This window comes from Ambystoma mexicanum, chromosome 9 (assembly GCF_040938575.1).
Source record: "Ambystoma mexicanum isolate Mex_15411 chromosome 9, UKY_AmexF1_1, whole genome shotgun sequence".
Lineage (NCBI taxonomy): Eukaryota > Metazoa > Chordata > Amphibia > Caudata > Ambystomatidae > Ambystoma > Ambystoma mexicanum.
The window spans coordinates 913,845,075-913,868,769 of record NC_090931.1 but is presented as its reverse complement, the minus strand read 5'-3'; the positions used below and the strand labels follow the sequence as shown (position 1 = coordinate 913,868,769).

At 45.8% G+C, this 23,695-nt stretch overlaps 1 protein-coding gene across 4 annotated transcripts in view; it reads right to left on the bottom strand.

The window, feature by feature from the left end:
* CERKL (CERK like autophagy regulator) overlaps positions 1-23,695 on the bottom strand; it is a 1,041,140-nt gene that overhangs the window by 355,121 nt on the left and 662,324 nt on the right. For all 4 annotated transcript variants that reach the window (XM_069616081.1, XM_069616083.1, XM_069616080.1 and 1 more), the window contains one exon: positions 8,715-8,789. In XM_069616081.1, the coding sequence (XP_069472182.1) occupies positions 8,715-8,789 (75 nt within the window). The remainder of the gene's footprint in view (positions 1-8,714; positions 8,790-23,695) is intronic.

Here is a 23,695-nt window from a genome sequence, read left to right as displayed (position 1 = left end):
GCCTACGGATATTCCCTTGAACACTGAACTTTGGTTATTGACCCCGGAACTGCCTATTGGACTGCTCACGGATTGTCCCACGTATATGCCTCGGAGTTTTACATCACGCGTCCTGTCAGAGACACAATCGACCAGTGCCTGCTGTACCCCACTACTCCACCACACATCTCAGGCCACCCTCTCCTTCACTTTCGGGTAAGCCCCTTTTCTGTTATCCTATCATAAAGGCTTTGTTGTCCATTCCCTGTGTTGATTAACCCTCCGTTGCCTTACAGTGGTCAGGGGGTCCTTGGCGTTTCTGGTTCCTGATAAGACGACGTTCTCCACCTGTGGTTTCAAGCGCTGCACGGGCTGTGTTATTATTTCCTGCCTGGGTGGTGCTTGGGGTCGGAGGTGGTAGGACGAATCTGCACGACCACCAAGGGCTAGACAGACTGTCCTGATGCTGATACTGCTTCCAATTTCCTCCTGGATTAGGGTCAGCAGCTCAGCGATTGTCTCCCTGTTCAGCAGGTACAGGGTAAGTATATGGCTGCCTGTGAGGGTCCATGGTGAGGCCTTGACCTGGGGTATGGGCACCCGCCTTGCCTGCGTCTCCTCTTCACCATCCCCCTACTACTCCTTCTCCTCATCTCCGTTGCTGCATGTTCCCTGTGTTGGCCCTCCAGCCCCTACGGCTAAATGTTCAGCTGGAGAAGCTGCATGTCTATGCACACACACATCAGTGGCAGCACGCTGGTGTTAGAATGTGTGGTAGCGGGAGGTGTGCCCTTTTCTACCCTTCATGCCGGCATTGGGAGCACCTTGGTGCATTGGGTGCACCTGTGGCTTCCTTAGCATCACATGTATGCATTTACTACCTGCTTTCACGCGAATTACTTTTCCCGATATTACTGGCAAAAAAAGGCAGTACTACCACCATTTCCCATTTCGTAATGCTCCAATAATCCGGTTATGCCGGTAATACTGGCGCTGCTTATAGCGTTGTCGAATATACCATTGCCAGACTTTCCGTACTGGTTATTACCGCGTCAGACATACTGGCAATGCTATTGCTGCTAACTCGTGATTCGTTGATACGGTAAAAGTGGCGGTAAATGGAATTACCACCACTTTTACCATATATCAGCAAACATAATGAGCCCCATAGTGTCAAGCTCGATTCTGAAGGATATAATACCCAACTCACTTCTCAGGAATAGAACGTCCAGCAGGCGTTCACAGTTACAGATATGAGCACATCCTCTGTGCGGGTTGCCATCCGGGGTTCTTCCATTCCTCTCTCTTTTGTTCCTCAGACTCTGAAGCTTCTCTGGGCCCCTTTTGAATTTCTGGTTCTCTGTTGGCATATCAGCTCACCTCGGCGCTTCAGCTCCCTAAAGATGCTCGGCTATCTGGCATCTCCTTCCCCAAGTGGCTCAGCTCCTCTTCCTCTCACTCCTACAACAGCCTTAAATCCGGATTTCCTTCGCTCTGATACTTTAGAAACTGGCCTTTATGTGGGAAAGGGCCAGATACCAATTCCCTGATTGGCAGGGGCAGTCGGGTGTTTCTCTGCGCTATCCTCACTGGTACAGAAACTTTGCAGTTCCAAACAGGGGAGTGAACGTTTTTAAAAAGCCTGATGACCATTTTGGATTTTCTTCATGGCGTCTGAGTCTTTGTATGTCTAGCAGTTTCTTTTTCTCCCTTTGTTGTTTGCTCTGCTGTTTTCCAGATGCCTGTTATACCCCTCCTTATAAATTCAGTGTTTTGTTTTTTATGTGCTTTGGAGATTAGTTTTGAGTGTTTTTCCGTACAAGATGGTGGGAGGTATTTCTCAAATTCAGTTTCCCAATTTAGTGAAGGAGTTGTGTCTATCTACTTGCAAGTGCTGCTGATGGAATGAGGGGCTGGAAGGAATGTGGCGCTCCTGGAGCCTGAATGGCCCACTGGGTTTGACCCTTTTCCAACGGTAACACGGACTTCACGAACAGCAGCATTGAGCGGCGCTGGGCCGCACAACAAAGTTACATGTTGGTTTTATTTTACATTTTTTTTATTTTTTTAAAAGACACCATTAGCACCTTTGCAGGGAACTACATGGGTGCTAATTGGTGAAGGCGGACCGGGGAAGGGAGAGCTGGCTGCTGTGAAGGCATCATGAAATACGACACAGACAACAGACTTCACGTTTTAAACAAAAGAGGTTTATTTAACTGAAATGTCAGGATGGTTGAAGGCCTAATTTGCCTATGCTAATAAGGGATTTCCATACTGGGGTAAAACGAAGGAAAATCTGTGTCAAAGATCTTCAAACCACTGTGCTGCACGTTCAACCCTGTTCGTCACAACACCGTGCCAGTTGAGCACGTTGTTGCCTCAGCTCAAACTACTCATCGTTGCAACGGTCACATTTGAGCTGCCTTTCGAACCGCCAGCATCTTCATCGGCAATCCAGTCAACTGTTGAACTGACCCTGGTGGCTTCATTGAACCACAACCCTTGAACAATGCATCAAATTTTCTCTTCCCGAACTGTGCATCCAATCACCAGCATCTTCGCCGTCTAACTTTCTGACGACCACTAAACCAACCCAATTGGCTCCCACAATTTGCACCCTTCGAACCCCCAGAGTTCAACATTGCTGGGAGGTACTTGGCTTCTAGCTGAAGTGCAGAAGAGTGTTATTAGCTTGACTCCACCAGCTACCAGGAGATACTTTTGGCTCTTGGTGACTGGTGGCCCACAACTATACCTATATGACATTCACTCAGTGTCTGGGAATTTGCATAAAAGGTGTAATAGGAAACCTCTAGAAGACATTCAAATCATGATGGGTGAGAGTTTGCATCCCATATGAAGGTTATATGTGTGGCCTGCTATGTGTTAGCTCATCATTCAGCAGCCAAGAGAAAAAAAGAACAGAATGAGCAAGGTGGCATCATAGATAAGAGATGGCCACATAGATAAAAAGGTAAGGCAATAAAGAAATAGCAACACAGATATGCAGATGTACCAGCGAAGATAGCCAATGACGAAACAAGAGCTAGCACCAGGACTGAAGAACTGACAGGCAAGAAAGGAATGCAATGAGGAATGGCAAAAGGCAGAACGATCAACAGAAACAGTCGCAATAGAGCAAATGACAGACCAATATAGCAAAAGTAAACAGGCTGTTGGTGTGTGAATGTGTGCGTGCATTCCACAGTCTGGGAAAGAAAAGCAAATCCCACCATCTTTCAGGCACTTCAGATTGCCTATTCTGGTGTGTGTACATCACAATAATAAATCGCTATAAAAAAAGTCATTTTTTCAATCTCTTTATTTTGTTTACTCTTCTTATGTGCTCAGTTTTTTTAAAATTATCTATGAATTGAACACGCAGTGTCCTGGGAACAACTAATTCATGAGACATTAATAGCTTGTAGGATGTGATGAGTCACTCATAGTAAGAGGAGCATCCTGGAGCTACTAACAGCTCCTGCTCCACGAATTCCAATTTTGACACCTGGTGCCACTTCGAAATGCAGCAAACTTCAGCTGGATCCCGATTCGACACTTGCTCCCCATCTTCAACAATTCAACAGTTGAATTTGAGCCTGGTTTGTTCGTAGAGGGCCATGAACCCTGGTTCAATGCTTTCGAACCACCAAGAACAGTGAGAAGGAATTATTGACTGCCCATGCCCTCGAGACTTGCTTGGCCATCTTTTGATCTCTTTTCTCGCACAAGACATATCCTTTTACAACCATTGTAGTTATTGATTACCTTATACTTCTGTTTCATTACTGAGAGTGCAGCATCATTCTATAATTTGCATATTCTGTGTCTTTCTACAGTGGTTGGTTTGAATAGTGGTTAGTTATTTTTGAATATGGTGTGTTTAATTGAAGTATATATATTTTTATAGAAAGTTGTTTGGACATTCCTTTATTTTGGACTGTTGTACTTTTCTGTTTGGGTTGCTACTTGTTCACATCCACACCCATTTTAAGAGTATAGCCTGCCCCAGCCCCACGTTACCACAAAAGACGAAGGAGGTCTATCTCTTACCTGTGCCTGATTCACCTTTATAATTGCGATCACTCTTGTTTTGTTTAAGTGTGTGGGCAGAGTAGGCGGTTTTGCCACTACTCATCCATGTACGCCTGGGGGCAGAAGTAATTTCACCAAAAGAATGCACTAATAATGCAGTATAGCATGGTATACAAAATGATTAATAATCTATAAATCACACTGACTATCCTGTACCTCACAAACACGAGCATTAAATAATGCATCACCATATACATTACTATTGGAAGGAAATCTGCCATACCACTGTGGCCACTGTGTTGTTTAGTGATTGTAACTTCATTTTAGGATGATAGACTACTATGTTTCTGCTTGACGTATTTTCAGATATAAACTGGGCACCAATGTTATCATGTCCGAGGAGGGCTAAGGAGAAGAGGAGGGTCTTGGAACCCTAGTACCTTGCCAGACAATTATATCTATGGTATTTTGCACAGGTTACCTTAAGGGCTAGAACAAATGTCTCATCTCTGTGGCCTTGTCCACCTCATGACTACTTGCCAGAAGCATGACTCATCGCAGACATCGGCCACTGGGGTTTCTCTGCATATAGTGGTGGCATACAGCTCTGACATTCTTGTGGCACGGTAATTAGGAACCAGGAGGACTCAATCATTGCAGCAACCATGTCGGTGCTATCAGCCCAAGTCCACATCATCTGTAAATGGACAATCAGATTCTAGATCAAGCTGCCAGAGATACAGATACCCCGCTCCAGTCTTTATACCTACCTCCTATACAGTTGGGTAGAGGCACAGAGCACCCCAACCAAGGTTTTTGATATGGTAACAATGAAAGAGCAAGCAAGGCTGTGACTTAAGGAAGGTGATGCAGGCTGGTTCTTAAGTACAGTGAATCCCCAAGCCCCCACAAAGGAATGTCCACACACTATGTTACGTGATAACACAGTTATATTATATAAAATAAGGTTCAAGGAAATATATACCTCAATAAATAACATACTTTGTACTCAGGTAACACTATCCTGATAATGATAAATATAGACACATCTATGTGGCACCACACTATACTTTAGATTCAATTTAAAATGCACCACCTGCTGACAGTTATTACAAAGCAAAGGAATCATAAAGCATTGGATAATGGCATGGATAGTACTGTAGAAAGGCAGGTTAGATTTGAAACATTAGCTGAATGCTTTATTTAAGGTAAATAAGCAATACTGTGCCCCACCTTGGTAACCTGTAAGGGAAGATTTAGGGTGTACTTTATCTTGTGTATTGCAGCCCAGTCCAAATATGCTCACTAATGCTCTGCTTATTTTTCCACAAGACCCACTACCCCAAATTACCCGGGAAGTCATAGGAGAACAGGATCCAAGACGAATCTGGGATCCATGGATGATTCCTGGGGTTGAAGGATGCTCTTCCTTGTCACAGTGCTTTGGGTGCCTTGGTAGGCGAAGTGATGGAGTTTCTTGGCCTTACTCGATGGTACACCTCGTGGATGGACACCCCTGGGTAAGAAGGAGACGCTGAGATGTCTATGTCGAGAAGAAGAAAGGAACCAAGCAGTGTTGGAAAGGCAGCACTTTTGGTCTTCGCAGTGGTCTCCATTGGCGGGTTGTTACTCTGGCTGTGGATGCCACACAAAGGTAAAACTTGCTGTGGACCCCGATGTGGCCTGACTGAGCAAGATAAGATCCTTGGTTGCTTTTGATGTCTTCCGGTGGCGACATGTGCATTGGCAGAAGTAGGTGTTGGCTTTTGGGAATTTGCGGTTTACCGACTAACGGTTTTTCAGTGCTGCAGCTACAACACAGACCTCAGTAGGTCTTCTGGCGACCTGGACACAACCACTGGACTAGAATGTGGACCCTCACCAAGTCCGGACATGACATCTTTGGATTTTGGTGGCGGGAAACCCACTGGCAGACATTCCACTGCAGGCAACGACCCTGGACATTCTCCAGCATGGACAAGTGGACAGATGTCGTAGCAGGGATGCCCTTTGAAGGATCCCTCAAAGATGTGGAACTTTCGCAGCTCTAGGTGTCAAGCAGCACTATGCCAGGGTACCCTATTTTCCAGGCGACACTCAGCAATCTGGCTTCAAGCGGTCATGAACACTTTTCTGGAACTTGGGCCGCACAGATGAACATCTTGGCTTCAAGAGGTTCAGGCACACCTCTTCTGGACCCACAAATATCCCTTCTCCGGAAGGCAGGCACACAGGACTGGCTTCCAGGACACCTCGGGTGAAGAGCAGTAGTTGCACAATGTTCCCTCACAGCTCTGGAAAAGGTCACTTGTGCTGGTTTTCTCTGGTTCAGTCCTTGAGTCAGCACAGCAGCTTTCGGATTGCTTTAAAATGTGCAACTGCAGACTTCTTCCGCCAGCTGGACTCCAGGATGCAAGATTAAGATGACTTCAGCTTCAGGTTTCTTGTTACAGCTTCTGACCAGGAGGTGAGTGTGAGGCCCCCTGTTCTACTAAACACTCCCCCATTCACTCAGACTGAGCCATGCTCAGCCAGCCAATCATACATAATTGCATTCATGCAGGCAGCACCCAATCAGGCTCACAGGCATTCAGACTATTCCCAAGAAACCGACAAAAAAAAGGTTGTGAATTGGAGCTACTAGCCAGCCTTTCAGTGCACTGCACTGAATTCATTCCATTTTCAGCCAGGGCTGGCTCAGGCATTGTGTCACACAACCAAAACTAGAAACTCACAACACAGAATGCATATTGAGTACTCACTCCATTAAGGTAGGCTCCACCCCAAGGGTGTACCCATAAGAAGCAGACCCAGGGACGGCTCCAGCCAATATGGCAGGAGGCAGCCCCAGAGCCATACATGGTCCTTCCACCCAACAACAATTCAGGGGAAGGGAACAGAGCCAGGGCTTCTCAGATCTTTGAGAAACACAGGGGTAAGGCAAAGCAGGTGTGTGGCTAGGTCTGGAAATGATCTAGGGCTATGCTAATGTCGGGACTTTCTGGACTCGGGGCTAGCTAGCCTTTTGGTTGTAGACCCTGAGCTTCTATCCAGGGCTACAACCAAAAGACCCGGGGATATAGCCCCCTCAGTCTCCCAGCTAGCAATGCCTATGAGGCAAAGGAAAAAAACAGGCCACCAATGTCCATCTTGCCTTTGTGTAGGAATCCATTGATTTCTATGGTAGGGCCTGGGTATCCCAAAAATGGAGGATACCTAGAGCCACTGTGACATCAGCATGTAGCTGCTACCAGCCCATATCCAGCTCTGTGGGCAACTACACATGTGCCCAAAAACAAAGGGGTACAGGGTTGTACCCCTACCCATGGGTGCCCTAAGGGTATCCCATGTGTACTGTTCACCAAGAACAAAATGAAGACCTGCACTGCCAGGTGTCCAAACTAGACTCCTGTGCGGAAAATTAGCAGAACACACAGAATATGAAGGTATAAGACAAGGACAAGGAGGCCCTGTCACTCCAATGCATTTACAGCATCACACCAGGCCGGGCTGCAGTAAAGGATCAGAGAAGACTCTGGTATCCTTGTGCAGATGGCAGATGATGGGTCGCTGCTCATATGCATGACTGATAAAAAGAAAACTTCAGAAATACACTATAGAATGGTAGCTTCTCAAGGTGCTAACAAAGTTGCTTATAAAAGCTTCATGAGTCATGGAACAGACACTTCATTACTTACTGTTTGTGTACTCCATGGGTGCATCTCTGTGAGGTTCTGACCAGATTTCATCTTACTGGTAGCAGGCACCCTACTCCCTTTTATATTTTTGATTGACCTTCAAAATAGGGCCCAGCAAACCCACCTACCGGTCTGTTATCCCAATTTTTGTGATCTTCTATTATTGCTTAGCTTGTCTGGTTTACCTGATTTTACGACATAAGGGAGTCTTCTTGATTTGAACCCCATTCTTGAATCCTTACCTACAAACTAACATCTTGTTGATGCCTTAGCCTGAAGGTTTTCCCAGTCCATGTGCTACCTCCACTGGTGCTTTGACCTGGACTACGCTGTACATCTTTCTACCTAGTTTCAGGTAAAGCTACATAATGCCCCAGTGTATATGCCCCATTCAGGAGTATCCAGAGCCCTCCTCCAGAGGTGGAGGTACTACGCAATTGGGTCAAGTTTTCAACTGGGTTTGTCCCATGCAGGTAGGAGGTCAAATGCAAGGGATACACTAAAGGCTTACAGTAAGATGGCACTATAGCCAAGCCTTAGTACCATGATACCTATTCTCTGTGCAACCGTTTCATATACTCACATTAGTGCATACTGTTGTCCATGGGTGCTATTTAATTATTACAGACGTGTGTCCCACAGTTGATTGTTGAGTTCGAGAGGATGTCCTACAGTCCAGAAGAAATTAGCCATACGATGCATCCCCACACTTGCTTGTACCTGAGACCCTCTACTGTTGAGGGCCTTAATGATAGCCTGTACACAACACAGCGTACACCCTCCCAAACTCAGAGCATGCCTCAAAACCAGTATCACAAAAAATAACTTTCAAAAAGTCAAAAAACAAATGATAAAAGGCAGCGGTTAAGGAACATTGTGTCTTGGTCACCAACCAGCTCTGGCACACAGACCACCCAGTTAGCAGATTTTCAGTAAAATAAGAAACAACGGGTGCCAATGGATACATACCTGTCTCTTGACATTTGGACCAAAACTTACCCATTATAATGTGCAATGCTGCAGTTACTGGATGTTTAATTCCATAAAGAGAACATGCCAAAACGTTTGTGGAGCCTTAAGAAAAAAAGCCATATTATTAATTATAATTAAGAATCTCTGAGGACAAAGCACACTAGCTTCTTTGTGTGGCACAAAAAAAGATGCACTGAAACAAAATTCTTTCCAAGCTAACTGTTTAATTTCTGGCAGTAAAATATAAACCAAACTCGCTTTCAGGGTACACAATTGATGAGATGTAATGAACACAGATAAATGACCAACAGCCGAAAAGTTATTTTGTTTCACAAAAGTCACACATTTTTAGACCAGGGATCTCCATACTTTTCGTTCTGATTAATCAAAATGAACCCAAGCTACTAGCTAAAACATAACAGTGGCAAAGGGATCAGTTGGCTGCAGTGTACTCTCTTCTAGCTTGACAAGTCACATTAGTGTGAACTTGCATTTTAAAGCGAATAATCGTATCTGATTGTATATGTGTTTTTTAATCTGCTGTTTTTAAATCATGAATTTATGGTTTTTATTATATGTACTTTTATGGTTGATTAACCAAAATAAAGTTTATGATGATGGTAAGTGTGAATCGTGGTCAACTTAAAGGGCCCCCTCCATGTTTACCACACAACACTGTCGGACAATGAGGGCCATATTCACAAAAAATGTTGCTGCAAGTGAGGAGATCCACTAGCGCATTATCTCACTTTTGCCAAAAAAGTGGCAGCCCAATTCACAACAGCAACTGACCAGTACTTCCTAGATGCACTCATTCAGATGCCACGTTTCCTCCAATGTGTCCATTGCGCATATCATAGGGCATTTCTGGGCATTTAAAAGTGCATCCCGAATTCACTCATAGGCTGCTCTTTTAAAAGCGCTGGGCATTCTGCAGCGCATGTTGGGAACAGGCGCAGGGGGGAGGAGCAAATCAAACATGGGTGGAAATGCTTTTTTAACGAACCAGCTGGTTGGAATGCGCTCCCAGTCATACATTATAGTCAGTATAGTCAGTATGCAAAGGGTGCAGCAAGGGTGCAGGACAGCGCACCTTTGCGCCACTGTCTAACCCCTTTTCAAATGCAGAGGTCACCTTTGAGGACATGGTGAACTGCACATTTCAGCAATGAGCGCAAATGAAAAAAGCGCATCCTCTGCACTTTTGTCATTTGCGTTCATTTTTGATAATCTGGGCCTGAATTCTTTTTGTTGTGTTTCTTCTCTGTTGGCCATCTGGACTGCTTTACCTGCAATGCATTACTGCATTATTCTCAGTACACAAAGATATAAACCGCCATGTGACAGTCACTGTCAGGAGTTGTGAAGGCAGCATTGGTGAAAGCGTCGTGAGAATGATAGCAACCTCCAGGAGATTGTTGTTGAAATGTATTCCATGAATGTACATGTTTTTGTAACTACCTGTACTGACCCATCTCGTCTGCGTTCTTGGTTCTTAATGTTACTGACCAACTTGTCAGTGGAATCAAAAAGACGGGCAGCGTTGGCAAAATGCACACCTGGGTAGAAGACACTGAGGCGCGGACAGCTGGGTGAACATTCCGTACCGCGGCACCTCTTGGTGATTGCCCATGCCTTGAGAAAGCACAATGGAGAGGAGGGGACTTCCCTTGTCTCTTGCTCTGCCCTATTTCCCATATAACACGTTGGCTAGGTGTTATGGGCAATCACATCTCTCTCGTGCTGCTTTTCGGTCTCCCCCAGCTATACCATGCTGGTGACTTTATGACATGTTCTCAGTAGCCCGAAAACCCAACTGTGTGACCTACGCCAATAATACTCCCTGTCCTTTCATGCTGTATTTCTATAACTATTGTTTATTGAAAGTACAGAACAATTCCTCATGGTCTCTAATGTTTGCCTATCACACAAGCTCGTCCACCATAGCTTGGTGCTCCCCCTAAAGCTGGTTTCTATTAGGACAAATGGGAGGATATTTGAGGACCAATGATGCATGACTCAAAGTTCATGAACACAGTTTCCACAAACAAGTGACATACATTCAGAGAAAAACGGTGTTATTCTAGCAAACGTAAGCTATGCAAAAAATCGAGAAGTGAAATGAACATGTGCCCTAAAAGTGCACATTGTCATTGAGTGGTTAGCAAAGCAAGGACATAGGAAGAAGAGGCATGAAGTGGGAGGAGGTCTCACTTGACACAGAAAAAGACACCACCAGAGAGCATGGAGTAGGGGTCAGAAATGAAGGAGATTTTGTGAAACTTGCATATTAAAAGATCATGTTTTATAGGCAACCGAGAGCTTTGTGCTATTTAACAACATGTTGAAGTGAGGCGACTTGAGATCATTTAGAACAGGGATCGCCCTAGATGTATGGGAGGGCGGGGAGGGGAAACCACCCAAGATCACAGTACCATAAATACAAGAATGGAGAGGCAATGTGGTAAGGCCGAGCAAAGACATGCTTAACACAATCGCTATGGTTGTCACAAAGGTAGTCTTTATTATAAGTATACCTATGGAACAGGATGATTTAAATGTTTACAAACACAATAAAAACAATAAAGGATCTTCTATGAAAAAAAGAAATAAAGTGGAGTATTTCAGGGTTTGTGTTCTACACCTCGTCTGACCTAAATCAAAGTTCCAAGTTCCTAATTTTCAAGTCCCTTCCTTTCCTGAGTCACCCTAGCCTGCACGGTAATGCTCAAACATAGTAGGAGTTCAAACTCATTTGAATGTGTCCTGAGGTTCCTGGCTATCCTAAGCTAATAAAACAAATATTCTGAGATTGACCAACACAAAACCTCTCAAAACCTGGTTTTAAGAGTGTGCCTAACTAAGTCAATAAACAAAAACCAACACTTTCATGGAAGGCTTCTCCAGGAGTTCTTTGCAGTCTGGACTTCTGCACCTTCCCCTCTGCTTTCACTCCTGACACCAGGGCGTCTCCCGGGGAGGTGGTCACCCCACTGCCATTTCATAGGCAGGTCCAAGCCAGACAACTTTCATTTGGTAAATTTCTTCCTTTGCTATGCTTGTCAGGGTCACTACCAACTTCTCCAAGAGAGTCCTGTACTACTTCGTAATTTACCAGTTTCACTCCTGGAGCCGATTGTAGTGGTTCTTATGCATTCTGGTAGTTTGAGTCTAGATAATGAACTGTGGGTTTTTAACCTCTGTGAAAATGCTCTTACCGCCTGCTCCTTGGTCAGGAATCACAGCTTCCCTTTTGGGAGCTGGTCTAATTATTTGTAATTGAACCGGATGTCTTGACCTTAAGCAGTCTTTAGCATGAGGGTCTACTAGGTCTTGTGGGGAAAAGTAAGCCAGCGAGATCCCTGCATCTCCATGCACTGAGAGTGGTAGCAGCCGCATCAACCCAGTACCCAGTGGCTCACATCCCCCACAAAGACAGATGGGGTGTTCAGAAAACCCACCAAAACAACGTGTTTCCTTTCTGCTAAAATCAGTACCCATAATAAAACTAAAATTACTTTCACCAGGAGACAGATACGAAGCATAATTAAATTTCTGGTGTAACACACATAATGAACCCTTCAAAATATGGCTCTTCAATTGTAAAGTGACACATTTAAGTAAAAATAAACTTTCCACTTTGTATGGAGGTGGTGTGGTAAAGCTAGTACATGGGATATGCCTTTTTTTCTTGGATTTGTTGAAGGATTGTCTCCAGGTGGATAGCTCACTGTTAAGTGCCCGCTCTTTCATGGGGCGAGCCTGCACTTTGCAAGTTTACATTTACAGCTGGTCAACCTCTGCTCTTCGCCCACCCTTCCGAGGTTGATATATTTCATATCATTAAATATATAAATAACAGATATTATGGAGCGTAAAAGGAGGCGTAATCTGGCAACCAATGCAATTACTCTTCCCATTGACAGTGGTATTGCCACTCTCAATACTGCTCTTCGTTCTTCTCTTGACTTGTTTCATCCCTTGCGCCCCTTTTTGATCATCAGCCAAGCCGCCTCAACCATGTCAGTCTCCCAAACTCTGCACTCTTCACTCCTCTCTTAGGCATATGGAGCGTCTCTGGAAAAAGTCTCATTCTTCTTCTGACCTTTCCTTGCCATCCTCTCTCGTCCTTTGGTCTTCTTGCTGCTAAAAAAGTTACTTCTCTGATCTTATTATTTCTTACCCTCCTCAGCCTCGACGTCTTTTTCACCTTTTGAATTGCATACTCTCCACCTTCTCTTTCATCCTTTCATTTTGCTAATATTGTCATCTCATAGGTTGAGCACCTACGTTCCTCCTTTCTTTCTACTGCTCCCACTTCTTTTGTCCCACCCTCTCCCTCGCTTTCGTTTTTTCTCCCATTATGGATTCTGACATTGCTTTTTTTCTCACTCGACTCACCCTAATGCCTCTCCCATTAATTCTATCCCTTCCACTCTCATCACTAGGCTTTTACTTCTCTTGTGGCCTTGCCTTACTTCTCTCATTAATCTCTCTCTCTCTCCTCTGCAACTTTTCCCAATGAATTCAAGAATGCAGTGATAATTCCCCTCATGAAAAAACCCTTCTTAGATATCTCTTCTCCCTCGAATTACCATCCCATATCTTTACTTCCTTATCCAGAACATCCAGGATATTGCAGCATGAAATGGAACATTTTGCGGCATAAACATTTTATTTATTGCAGCATTTTTGCAGCACATTTTCTATTGACTGCAGTGTGTAAGATTGGCAGGTTGCAAGAAAGAGGTAGTGTGTGAGGCTTCAAGAGAGGCAGGTTGTCATTGTTAGGACCTTTTGTATCAATTTAATAGGAAGAGTCCCAGAAATCCCAGGCTTGTCAGAACAGTGTTTGATTACTATTCTTTTTTGCTTTTGAAATGTGTGCCTATTTAATATTGTTTACTTTATTGATCATTATCAGCTGTACTTGTAAAAATATTCCCCTTCTATGCTCTCCAAGAACTCACACAGCCCACTCACCAACACCCCTCTCAAACCTCTCACTCTGCCAGTCATGCAAACACTCACATGTTCTGTCATACTGCCAAGTATCAACTCACACTCACCACTTCCTGCTACACTCCAAACCATGCTCCCAAATCACACCTTACGCTCCCCAGTTCCCCCTGTAGTCTAGAGTCTTTCATTCTTTCTCGCTCCTTCTGCATCTTACATCCTTTTTCTCACTTTATCGCAGTCTTCCCGCATCCTTTCTCCCAGCTGCAGCTCGCTGCCTCTTTCTGGCCCACTGCTCGCTCTCTTTTTTCTGGCCCAACACCCTACCTCTGGGCCAATGCTCCCTCTCTGCTATCTTGAGAACCGGTTCACCGTATGGCCCTCTGCTCTCCCTCTACTTTCTTGCCCAACACTCCCCATCTGGTCCACCGCTCCTCCTTGCTCTCTTTGCCCCCTCATTTGGTAACTATTTTCTTTTTAAATGTACTTTTTCGGCTAGACCCCCAAGACCCTAAATAAATGGAGCATCTCAAAATAGAGCAGAGGATGTGCTGGTTTAATATGCTCAATTTCTGGAAAGGAGTAGGTCACCTTATTCTCAAAGGGGGGGGCTGATCTATAGTCCAAATGATGCGCTGGCCACCCACATTGTATACATAAGTGTCGGGAGTGCTCTCCAGACAATGTTCTACAGGTTTCCAGTTAATTTCTTGTCACAGCAAAATGTGATTAAAAAAAAAATATTTCTTTCCAGTTTGAGGAATAGAAATGCAAGTGAGATAGCAGCTGTTTATACTGCTGCTGTCACACTTTAAAAGAAATTGCATGACAGAGTCTGGAAAGATCCGGTCATAAAATTCACACCCGTCTGCGCCTACTCCAAACAGGCACATGGGGTTGCCTTCGTTTTCTGCACATTTAAAACCCCATCCTGATTATACATTTGTGGTGCGTTTTCTGCACATTTAAAACCCCATCCTGATTATACATTTGTGGTGCGTTTTTAAATGTGCAGAAACGCCCCATGATTTGCGCAGAGGTAAAAAAATACACGAATGTGCACAAATGATTTTTTAAACCGATGTTTTTGTCTAAATGTTCATTTTCGTTGGTGCTTTTGCAAAAAGTCCCATTTTCGCTTCATTATGCACGATCGCAAAAATCGCTATGAGCTGGAGGGTCTGCTTATCTTTCTAAAATCTTGGAACATGTGGTCTATACTCAAATCTCTGGCCATCTCGATCCCAACTATCTTCTTCCTTTAACTCAATCTGAATTCCAGCCATTTCATGCTACAGAAACGTCCCTTCTTTTTGTGCCCAATTCTCTCCTTTCTGCCAGATACTCTAAACTTTCTTTGATTCTCATCTTACTTGATCTTTCTGCTGCTGTTGACACTGTGGACCACCTTAACCTTCTGTCCACACTTCGGTCTTTGGGTCTTTGGGGTTCTAGGGTTCCACTCTTTCTTGGTTCAAGTCATATCTGTCCAATTGGTCTTTTTCCGTTTCCGGGGGTGGCTCTAGCTCTCCCTCATTTCCTCTTGCCAATGGGGTTCCTCAAGGATTAATCCTGGGTCCCCTTCTTTTTTCTCTTTACACTTCACCTTTATCTTCTATATTTTTTTCTCATTTGGGATCTTTTCGCATTCCAATGTGGATGATTCCCGAATATATATCTCTTTCTGCTTTCTCTGAGACTTTTCATGCTACTATTTACTGTCTTCTGTCTATGTCAAATTTTCTAGACAAGACTGACATTTTCTTCTTTCCTGTCTCTCCATTCCCTCTCCTATCCACCCCTATGCTAACTTTCCTCCTGCCTCAATTTCTTTCACTCTGGCAGCTTGTAACCTAGGTGTCCTCTTTGATTCTTCACTTTTTTTTTCCTCACACATTTCTAATATTGCACATTCCTGTTTTTTTCAACTCTTTAACATACGCAAAGCTCATCCTTTCTCACTTTTCACACCTGTAAACTTTTTATCACTAGTTTTTTCGTGTCTCGATTACTGGTCCCGTCTTCTCGTTGGTGTTCCTGCTTCTCATCTTGCTCCTTTGCAATCCCTTTTTAATTCCTCTATTCAAACTCTTTGCACTATCCCTCCCCCCCAGCATTCCACTATTTCTCCTTATCTTCAATCTCTGGCTATCGTCTACAGTTCAGTTTCCTTTGCATCTACTTTAAATGCCTCCATGGACTGGCCCCACCTTATATTTTCTCGTTGGTTTCTTTGTATGTTCGCTCTTGGTCTCTTCGCTCTGAGTCTCAATTGCTATTAACCGTTCCTAAGCCCCTAGGTGCCCAATGCTGCTTTCGTGCTTTCTATCTACTTGCTCCCAAATTCTGGAACGCTTTGCCCCTACCCAAAAGATCCATCTTCTCTTATTCTATCTTCCATTCTCACCTTAAAAGGACCTACTTTTCACTATGACATATTTGCTCTTCTTTTGGCTTGTTTTGTTTTACAAATGTCTGTATCGCTTTTGTTTGTGTGGCACTTTGGTGAAAGCGCCTTCAAAATAAATAAAATACAATACAAATACAGCCCCAGCAAAAGACTATTCCCCTCTCCTTGTTTCACTCAGAGCCTGGAATTTAAAGTTCTTTCACAGTTCTCTTTGGTTAAATCCCTGTAAAGGGACTTCCCCAGAAGCTCAATGTCTCTAGAACTCTGGTCCTCTCCCGGCTGGACTACTGCAACAGCCTCTTCCTTAACCTACTTCTTTCTTCCCTCCGTCCTCTTCAACTAATCCAGTATACGGCTGCAAGACTTATCCTTGGCCTCAAGCCCAGGAACCGTATCTCTCCAGCCCTAATATCTCTCCACTGGCTCCCGGTTTCTAAAAGGATCAAATTCAAGACACTCTGCATCCTCCATAAGGCTGTCTGGGGCCTGGGACCTTGCTACATGCAGCTCTCTCTCACTAAATACTCTCCTTCAAGATCCCTTCAATCCTCTTGCTCCAACTCTCTGTTGGTCAACCACTTCTCCAAGCAGATAGCTGGGGGCAGACGTCTCTCCTCTGCTGGCTCCCTCCTCAGGAACAATCTCCCCCTCTTTCGCCTTCTTGAAACAGATCTCCTCAAGTTTCGCAAACAACTCAAGACATTTCTCTTCTCCTCCTCCTTCCCTCTCTCCCTCCTGTGCTAACCATCCCCACATTCACTGAGATTGGTAGCCTGGTCCCCCAAGAGTCCAATAGGGTCCTGGTCATGTGCCCAATTACTACCAGCATCCACCCCCCCGCACTGGCCATGGGCCCACACATGCCTGTTTGGTGTTATCTAAATCCTGCACTTACCTTGTTGGTGTTTGACCTCCCTCTTCACTTCAGACGTCTCCACCCTTGCACTTACCTGTTGACTCTGCAACTGGCACATCCAGCACTTACCCTTGCCCCAAAACCCCTTCTCTTTCTCTGCACTTCCATGCTCTGAATGTAACAAGGCCTAGTAGGCCTATGGGGGCTCAAATGGGAATGGGGATGTACCGGTTCCGGGTCCCGCGAAAGGGAATTACCGGGCCCTCCAAGGTCGGAAGGGCCCGGTAAGTCCCCTTTTGCGGGACCCGGACCCGAGTTTGGAGGTAGCCATGCCGCTAAAACGGCATGGCTACCTCCAAACTGGTAATGAGGCCCACTGTCTTGTTGCATAAGCGCCTTATAAACGCCATATAAAAAAAATATTAAATAAAAAGCCAGTTCCTGCACAATTTTATTTTGAAACCGGACAGGTGATCTTGACTTAAAACAACATTTAAATAGATCCTTAACAAACAGTACTTACAAAGGCCAATGCTTAACTAATGGGTAGATGATCATGGTCATCAGGGCCCCTGGGAGGCAACAGGCTTTCCTCCCACCTCATGCAGACCAGTTTACTCGCCTGCAGGGAGGAATAAGGCTAAAAGGTGGAGGAATGCCCAAAGATTCTCTCCAGACCTGCAAGAAAACAACACTGGTATTAGTACGGGAAGTATCTACCACAGAGACATCTGCTCACCCACTTTACCCACGTTACCTATGATGCGAAGTGGGATAATAACCATAGGCCAGGAGACCCCCTTCCGACAATGCTGTAAAATAAATCAGAATTCTTTTGGCTCTAATCCAAACAGCACAGGGCTCCCAACTAAAGAGCGGAGCAGGAGCTAATCACTGAGGCAGTCTGGGGAAGTTCCCTTAACACAGTAGTTAGAGAGGAGGTCCACAGCCCTTTATGTCCATGAGAACAGAAATGCCAAACAGATAAGTCACAAAACACCAGATCCAGAATGAAGTCCAAGTTCGTACTGCATGATACAGGGTGCAGAAGCCAGAAGTATTATTGAAGAGAACCAGAACACAAGGCAAGATCCATAAATCCATACTCGGTGCTCTTCTCTTGTTTACAAATATAGTCTGCCATGAGGCACGCTGGCTTCTGCAACCAGAACTATGGGACAATCGTACTCCCATTGGAGGAAAGTGTTTGGCAGTCCTCTTGCTAAAGACGTAAGGAACTCCTGATACTCCTTCGGGAGTGTAGTAACCACAGCTCCGATAATGTGGAGCCCTGGCAGGATCTGTGACAGAAGTTCTTCAACTGTAGGAGTTCGACACAAGGTTGTACAGTAGGGGGGTCTAAATTGTATGGTTTGCAAAACCCAATGAATATCTGGATTGTGCTGGCAGAGCCAGGGAATTCCCAAAATGACCCCAAAGTTGGGGGGACAAGATGAGATTGAAAGAGATATGTTTTCATGTCCTTGATTAGTTATCATATGTAGTGCACATGTGTGGGACGTGATGGGGTCTGAGACAAGATTGGAACCATGTTTGTTTGTTTTGTTTATTTATTTATAGCGTGTGCCAGGCGCGAAGGTATCAGGGCACGAAATAGTGCATCAATAGCTCCGACTGATTCCGGTTGTTCTTTTTCAATGATTGCTTTGCTGTGTTGAGCAGAAACACCATCCAAAAAATTCCCGAAAGCACTAGAGTCAATCACAATGGATGTTTTTATCTACGCTGTGTTAGGCAACAACAAGGACACCGGTAAATAGATGTGAGATCTTGGCTCCCTGTAAGCCCGTAGGTCAACTAGTTTCATCCAGACGGTCCAACGTGCGAACGAGTCTGATCATTTTCCGACATTCTCTTGGATATTTTGGGACAAACATGAATGAAATGTCCTGATTTGCCACAATACAGGCATAGATTGGATGAGCGCCTATGTTCACATTCCTCACAAGGATACGCCATTTCTCTTTTCCTTACCACCATGTTCAGTTTTGGATGTAGACTGTAATGTGGGGTGTCACTTTTTACCCTTATAGGCGTGCATCTATCTGAAGAACCAGGTTGAGCAATTTCTGGTATACATTGGGGATAACCTGAACCACATGTCAGGGTGTCTTTCAGGGAGTCGAAGAGGCCCCAAAAAAATTAAGCTGCTCGTTTATTCTGAGGCCAGGATGTTTCTGCCACCATTTGGTTGAATCTTTCAACGTACTGTAACAGTCCCTGCAAAAAGTGCTCCAATTTGAGGAGCTCTAGGTTTTAGGATTGCACTTTGTACTGGATGTCAAAGAGACAATTCATGGCTTTGAATAGAGAATCAAAATCATACAAGATCGGGCTGTTACCTTTCAATAATGGATTGGCCCAAGTTACAGCCAAACCACTGAGATACAAGAACATGACGGCTGCTTTAATATTGGCTTCCAGAAAAGCTGCCAGGAGGCAAATTAAGGGCAGTGTGCACTTGTTTAGGAATCTCCAAACATTTTTGGGTCCCCATAGAACTTCTCAGTGGGTGCCGAAGGGAAAGCTTGGAGGAGAACCACACAAAGTGTACTAGGCCTGGCATTCGTCAGTGGTTGTGGAGCAGCCGTTACACCCACTGAGGAAAATCTGGGTTCTGAATGGGCCTGGCCATTGCTCTGGATGGTGTTCGAACGCTAACTGATGGCAGTATGGGCTGCCACCATGTCAGTTCTGAGTGTGGCTATAGACTACAATAAGGCAGTCAGTTGGTCGGGTACTGCCTCCATGCCGTTGCCTCAGAGGAGAAAATATTGCTTCTCAATCAGTTATGATTGTAGGCAGCAGGGTCCCTGGGAGGCAACAGATGTTCCGCCTTATCGGCCCATGCAGATCGGTTGGCATGCCTGTGCGTAGGAATAAGGTGGAAAGGCGGAGGAATGCCCGAAGGCTCTCTTCAGATATATAAGAAAATAACAGGTTTTAGTACGAGAAGCGTCTACCACAGAGACCTCTCCTCACCTTCTTTCCTCCCTTCCCTTGGGTCATTTTACCAGTGATGTGCAGGGACATGGCTGTTGTAAAGTTGATTAAAGTCCATAGGCACAGAGACCGTTCCCGAAACACAGGAATAGAAAAGACAACAGAGTCCATTTGGACCTAACTCGAATGGCACAAGGGCACACAACTAAAGAGCAGGCACTAGGGACAGCTCAGAGGCAGTCCGGGGAAATTCCGTTACCACAGTAACTCAAGGGAGTCCACAGCCCTTTGTGTCCATGCAAAGTTCCATCCAAAAATGTCAATCAGGTAAGACATAAAAGCCCTGATACAAAAGAAAGCCCAAGGTCAAGTTCCAATTACGTGATACAGGGTGCAGAGCTCAGCAGTATCAAAAAGGAGAACCAGAACACCAAAAAGAAGCCATGACACCAAAGCGAGGAGGTGTTACAAGGAGGCAGAGTCCACAGTAAATAAAGAGGTAAAAAAATAGAAGACAGACTAAGAGGGGGAGGAAACCAACCCACTGCGAAGGAAATGGTGCTCACGAGTATCGGAACAGGGCATTGAGAAGCGGGATGCACAGGCGAGCATGGCTATTTACTGCCGCGCCTCGGCAGCAGTAGAATGTCATGAAGTCATCCCTGCTTTACCCCCTGGGAGTTGATATGTTGAAGGTTCTTATGACACACACTGTTGCCACCTGCATGGTCTCTTGGTGCTCTGGCGGCTCTGTAAAGCAAGGGGGGAGGCAGGTAAATTACTAGGAGTGAGCGCGAGAAAAGAGCAAGAGAGCTTTGATGTGTGGTTGGCAGCTTCATTTCGGTTGACACAGTTTGCCAAGCGTAGGCGTGTTTTTCGGTTGGAAGCCACCATGTGATGTTGGGTGAGTCTATGTGTACTTTGTTTCCTTGTTGTGATGTTGTGAAGTAATTGTGGTTTGCTCTAGAGGTATGGTTGTGTTTAGTTCAGAGTTTGAGAAGGTGTTTGCAGAAAAGTGAGTACTTAATAGGGTTAGTTAGTGGCAGTACCCTTTCCTACCCCTGTTGTTCTGACTAACTATGGCCCATATCCCTTCCCCTGTTGTTCATTCCGGTGGTTAGCAATTACCACTCCCACAGGTTCCTCCAGGGGTGATGTGTCCCCTGTGCCCTGCGGTCCGTCCGTGTGAGATATTGCTCACTAACACAGATATTATATGATATGATATGGCATTTATAATGCGCCTACACACAAGTGTTTCAAGGCGCGACGCGGCAAGGGAGGGGAAACAGAGGGAAGGCAGAGACAACAATCCTACTAGGCCAGGTGACATTGAGATCGCGCAAGTACAGGGGAGGGGGGGCGGGAAAGTGTGGCGGGCAGGACGAATGCAGTACATAGGATAACAGTAAAATAAATAAAGGCAATAAATAGAAGTGCGGCCAGCTGGTGGTAAGTGCAAGGGTAAGAGCAGACATCAGGTGTCAAGTGCTAGTAGGGGCTTTAGGGATACAGAAACAGTCCCCGAGTGCAAGGGTTGCCAGGGGGGGCAGTGCAGGTGTGCAACTGGCGGGGAGGGGACTTGGGCTCGAGATCAGAGGGTAGTCAGGTAGCCAGTGCAGTATCAGATTCAGCCAGGAGATCAGCAGGGGAGAGGAGGAGAGAAAGCAGAAGCAAAGAGGAAGGTCTTGAGGTGCTTCCAGAACCAGCTATGGTTCTCCTCAAGTTTTCAGAGAGGCAGGGAGGCTGTTCCAGAGGGAGGCCCCAGCCGAAGAAAGAGATCTACCACCAACTTGCTACTTGGAGAAGCGACTAACCCTGAGGGAGTTGGAGTCGTATGAGCAAAGAGCCTGAGAAGGAAGATATTTAGGAAGAGAGTTGGAGGTCAGAAGGCCTAGTGGACAATACAGAGGGTTTTGAACTTAATCCTCGCTGCCACTGGGAGCCAACCAGAGATTTAAGTCCTGGAGAGATACAATCCGTGGGCTTGAGGCCAAGGACAAGTCTTGCAGTCCTGCGCGGAGAGTAGAGTCAGGCAGATTTAGAAAGAGGCTGTTGCAGTAGTCCAGCCTGGAGAGAACCAAAGCTCTAGAGACGGTGAGCTTCTGGGGGAAGGAGAGGAAAGGAAGAAGGAAAGTGTGGAGTCGAAGATGACCCAGAGGTTTTTAGCCTGACAGGTGGAAGCAGGAAGAGGGCCAAGAGAGGCCGGCCAGAGAGTGACAGGAAAGGAGGGAGAAGGTGTGCCGATGAAGAGAATCTCGGTCTTACTGCCATTGAGGCAGATATCATTGGCGGCACACCACTCCTGGATGCCGGAAAGACAGTCAGAGATGAGAGAAGGAGAAGAGGTGGCAGGGGGAAGCCTGAATATGAGTTGAGTGTCATCCACATAGCACTGAAAGTTGGGGCAGAGAGCGGCAATGCAGTGATCAAGAACAGCCAGGTCTTGGTTGAACAGCCAGGGAGAGAGGTTAGACCCCTGGGGTACACCACAGGTAGAGATAGAGGAGAGGAAGGACCCAAGTTGGACTTGGGAGGGTCGATCAGAGAGGAAGGAGGTCAGCCAAGACAGGGCCTGATCGGTGATACCCAGGTTATCACAGACGGTTGAGCAGGATGGCATGGTTGACCATGTCAAAGGCAGTAGAGAAATCAAGTAAGATGAGGACACAGGGGGTGTTGGAATCGAGGTTGGAGAGCAGGCCTTCGCAGATGTTCAGGAGAGCAGTTTCTGTGCTTCTGGCAGCTCTGAAGCCAGACTAATGGTCATGGAGACAGCTAACAGATTCAGAGTGAAGATTAAGCTGGGGGATGGCCATCTTTTCCAGGAGTTTGCCCAGGAGTTTGCCCACTAAAGGAGTGATGGAGATTGGACGATAGTCAGCCGGGCAGGAGGGGTCGGCAGAGGGTTTTTTAAGAAGAGGGTGCACATGGGAGTGGTTCAGGGGGAGGGGAAGACTCCAGTGGCGAAGGAGTAGTTGCAGAAATCAGCCAGAGCAGGAGACAGGGTGTCAATGGGGCCCTTGATGGTTTTTGAGGAACAGGGGTGAACCTGTTTCGATGAGAATGTAATAGATCGGCCTTGTCTAGAAACATTGTCTGCGGAGAACAGGGGAAAGGCAGAGAAGGAGGGAGGAGAAGTGACTGAAGAAGGGCCAGAGGAAGAGCAGGGAGTAGAGGATGGAGGGGGGGGGGACAGAGAGAAGACAGGATGTCCTGAGTTTTAGAGATGAAATGAGAAGCCAGGGCCGTGCAGAGGGCCTGGGAGGGGACAGGAGAGGTAGAGACTGCAGCAGGATTGGCCTACTCCTTGCAGATTTTAAAGAGTTCGGCCGCGTTTTTATATGCCGTGGAGATGCAGGGTTGGATGTGGGGACTCTTCTTGCTGTGGAAAGAGAGCCAGTATTGCCTTTGGAGCAGGCGGCAGGCCAGTTTGTCAGAGGATGTACGGGAAGTACCCCATTTCCTCTCAGCCACCATGGACTTGCATTTAGGGGTGATGAGGTCTGAGTCGTACCAAGAGTTGCACTTGGCTTTGGGCTTCAAGCCGATCCTCATGACAGGGGCAAGAACATCGAGAGTATCAGATATAGCAGAGTGGAGCATGGAAAGGGCTGTATCAGGGTGAGAGTCAGCCACGAGGGGGGAGGAGGGGCGCGAGAATGTGGGCGGCAAAAAACTCAACTGAAACACACCCTTCATGGGTCGGATAACCCAGAAGGTAGGTGGCAGCGCTGGAGTTGGCTTGGCCAGAGGGGTAGAGAGGGTGAGCTGGGAGGAAAGGAGATAGTGATAGCTCCAGGAGAGAGGAGTGGTGAG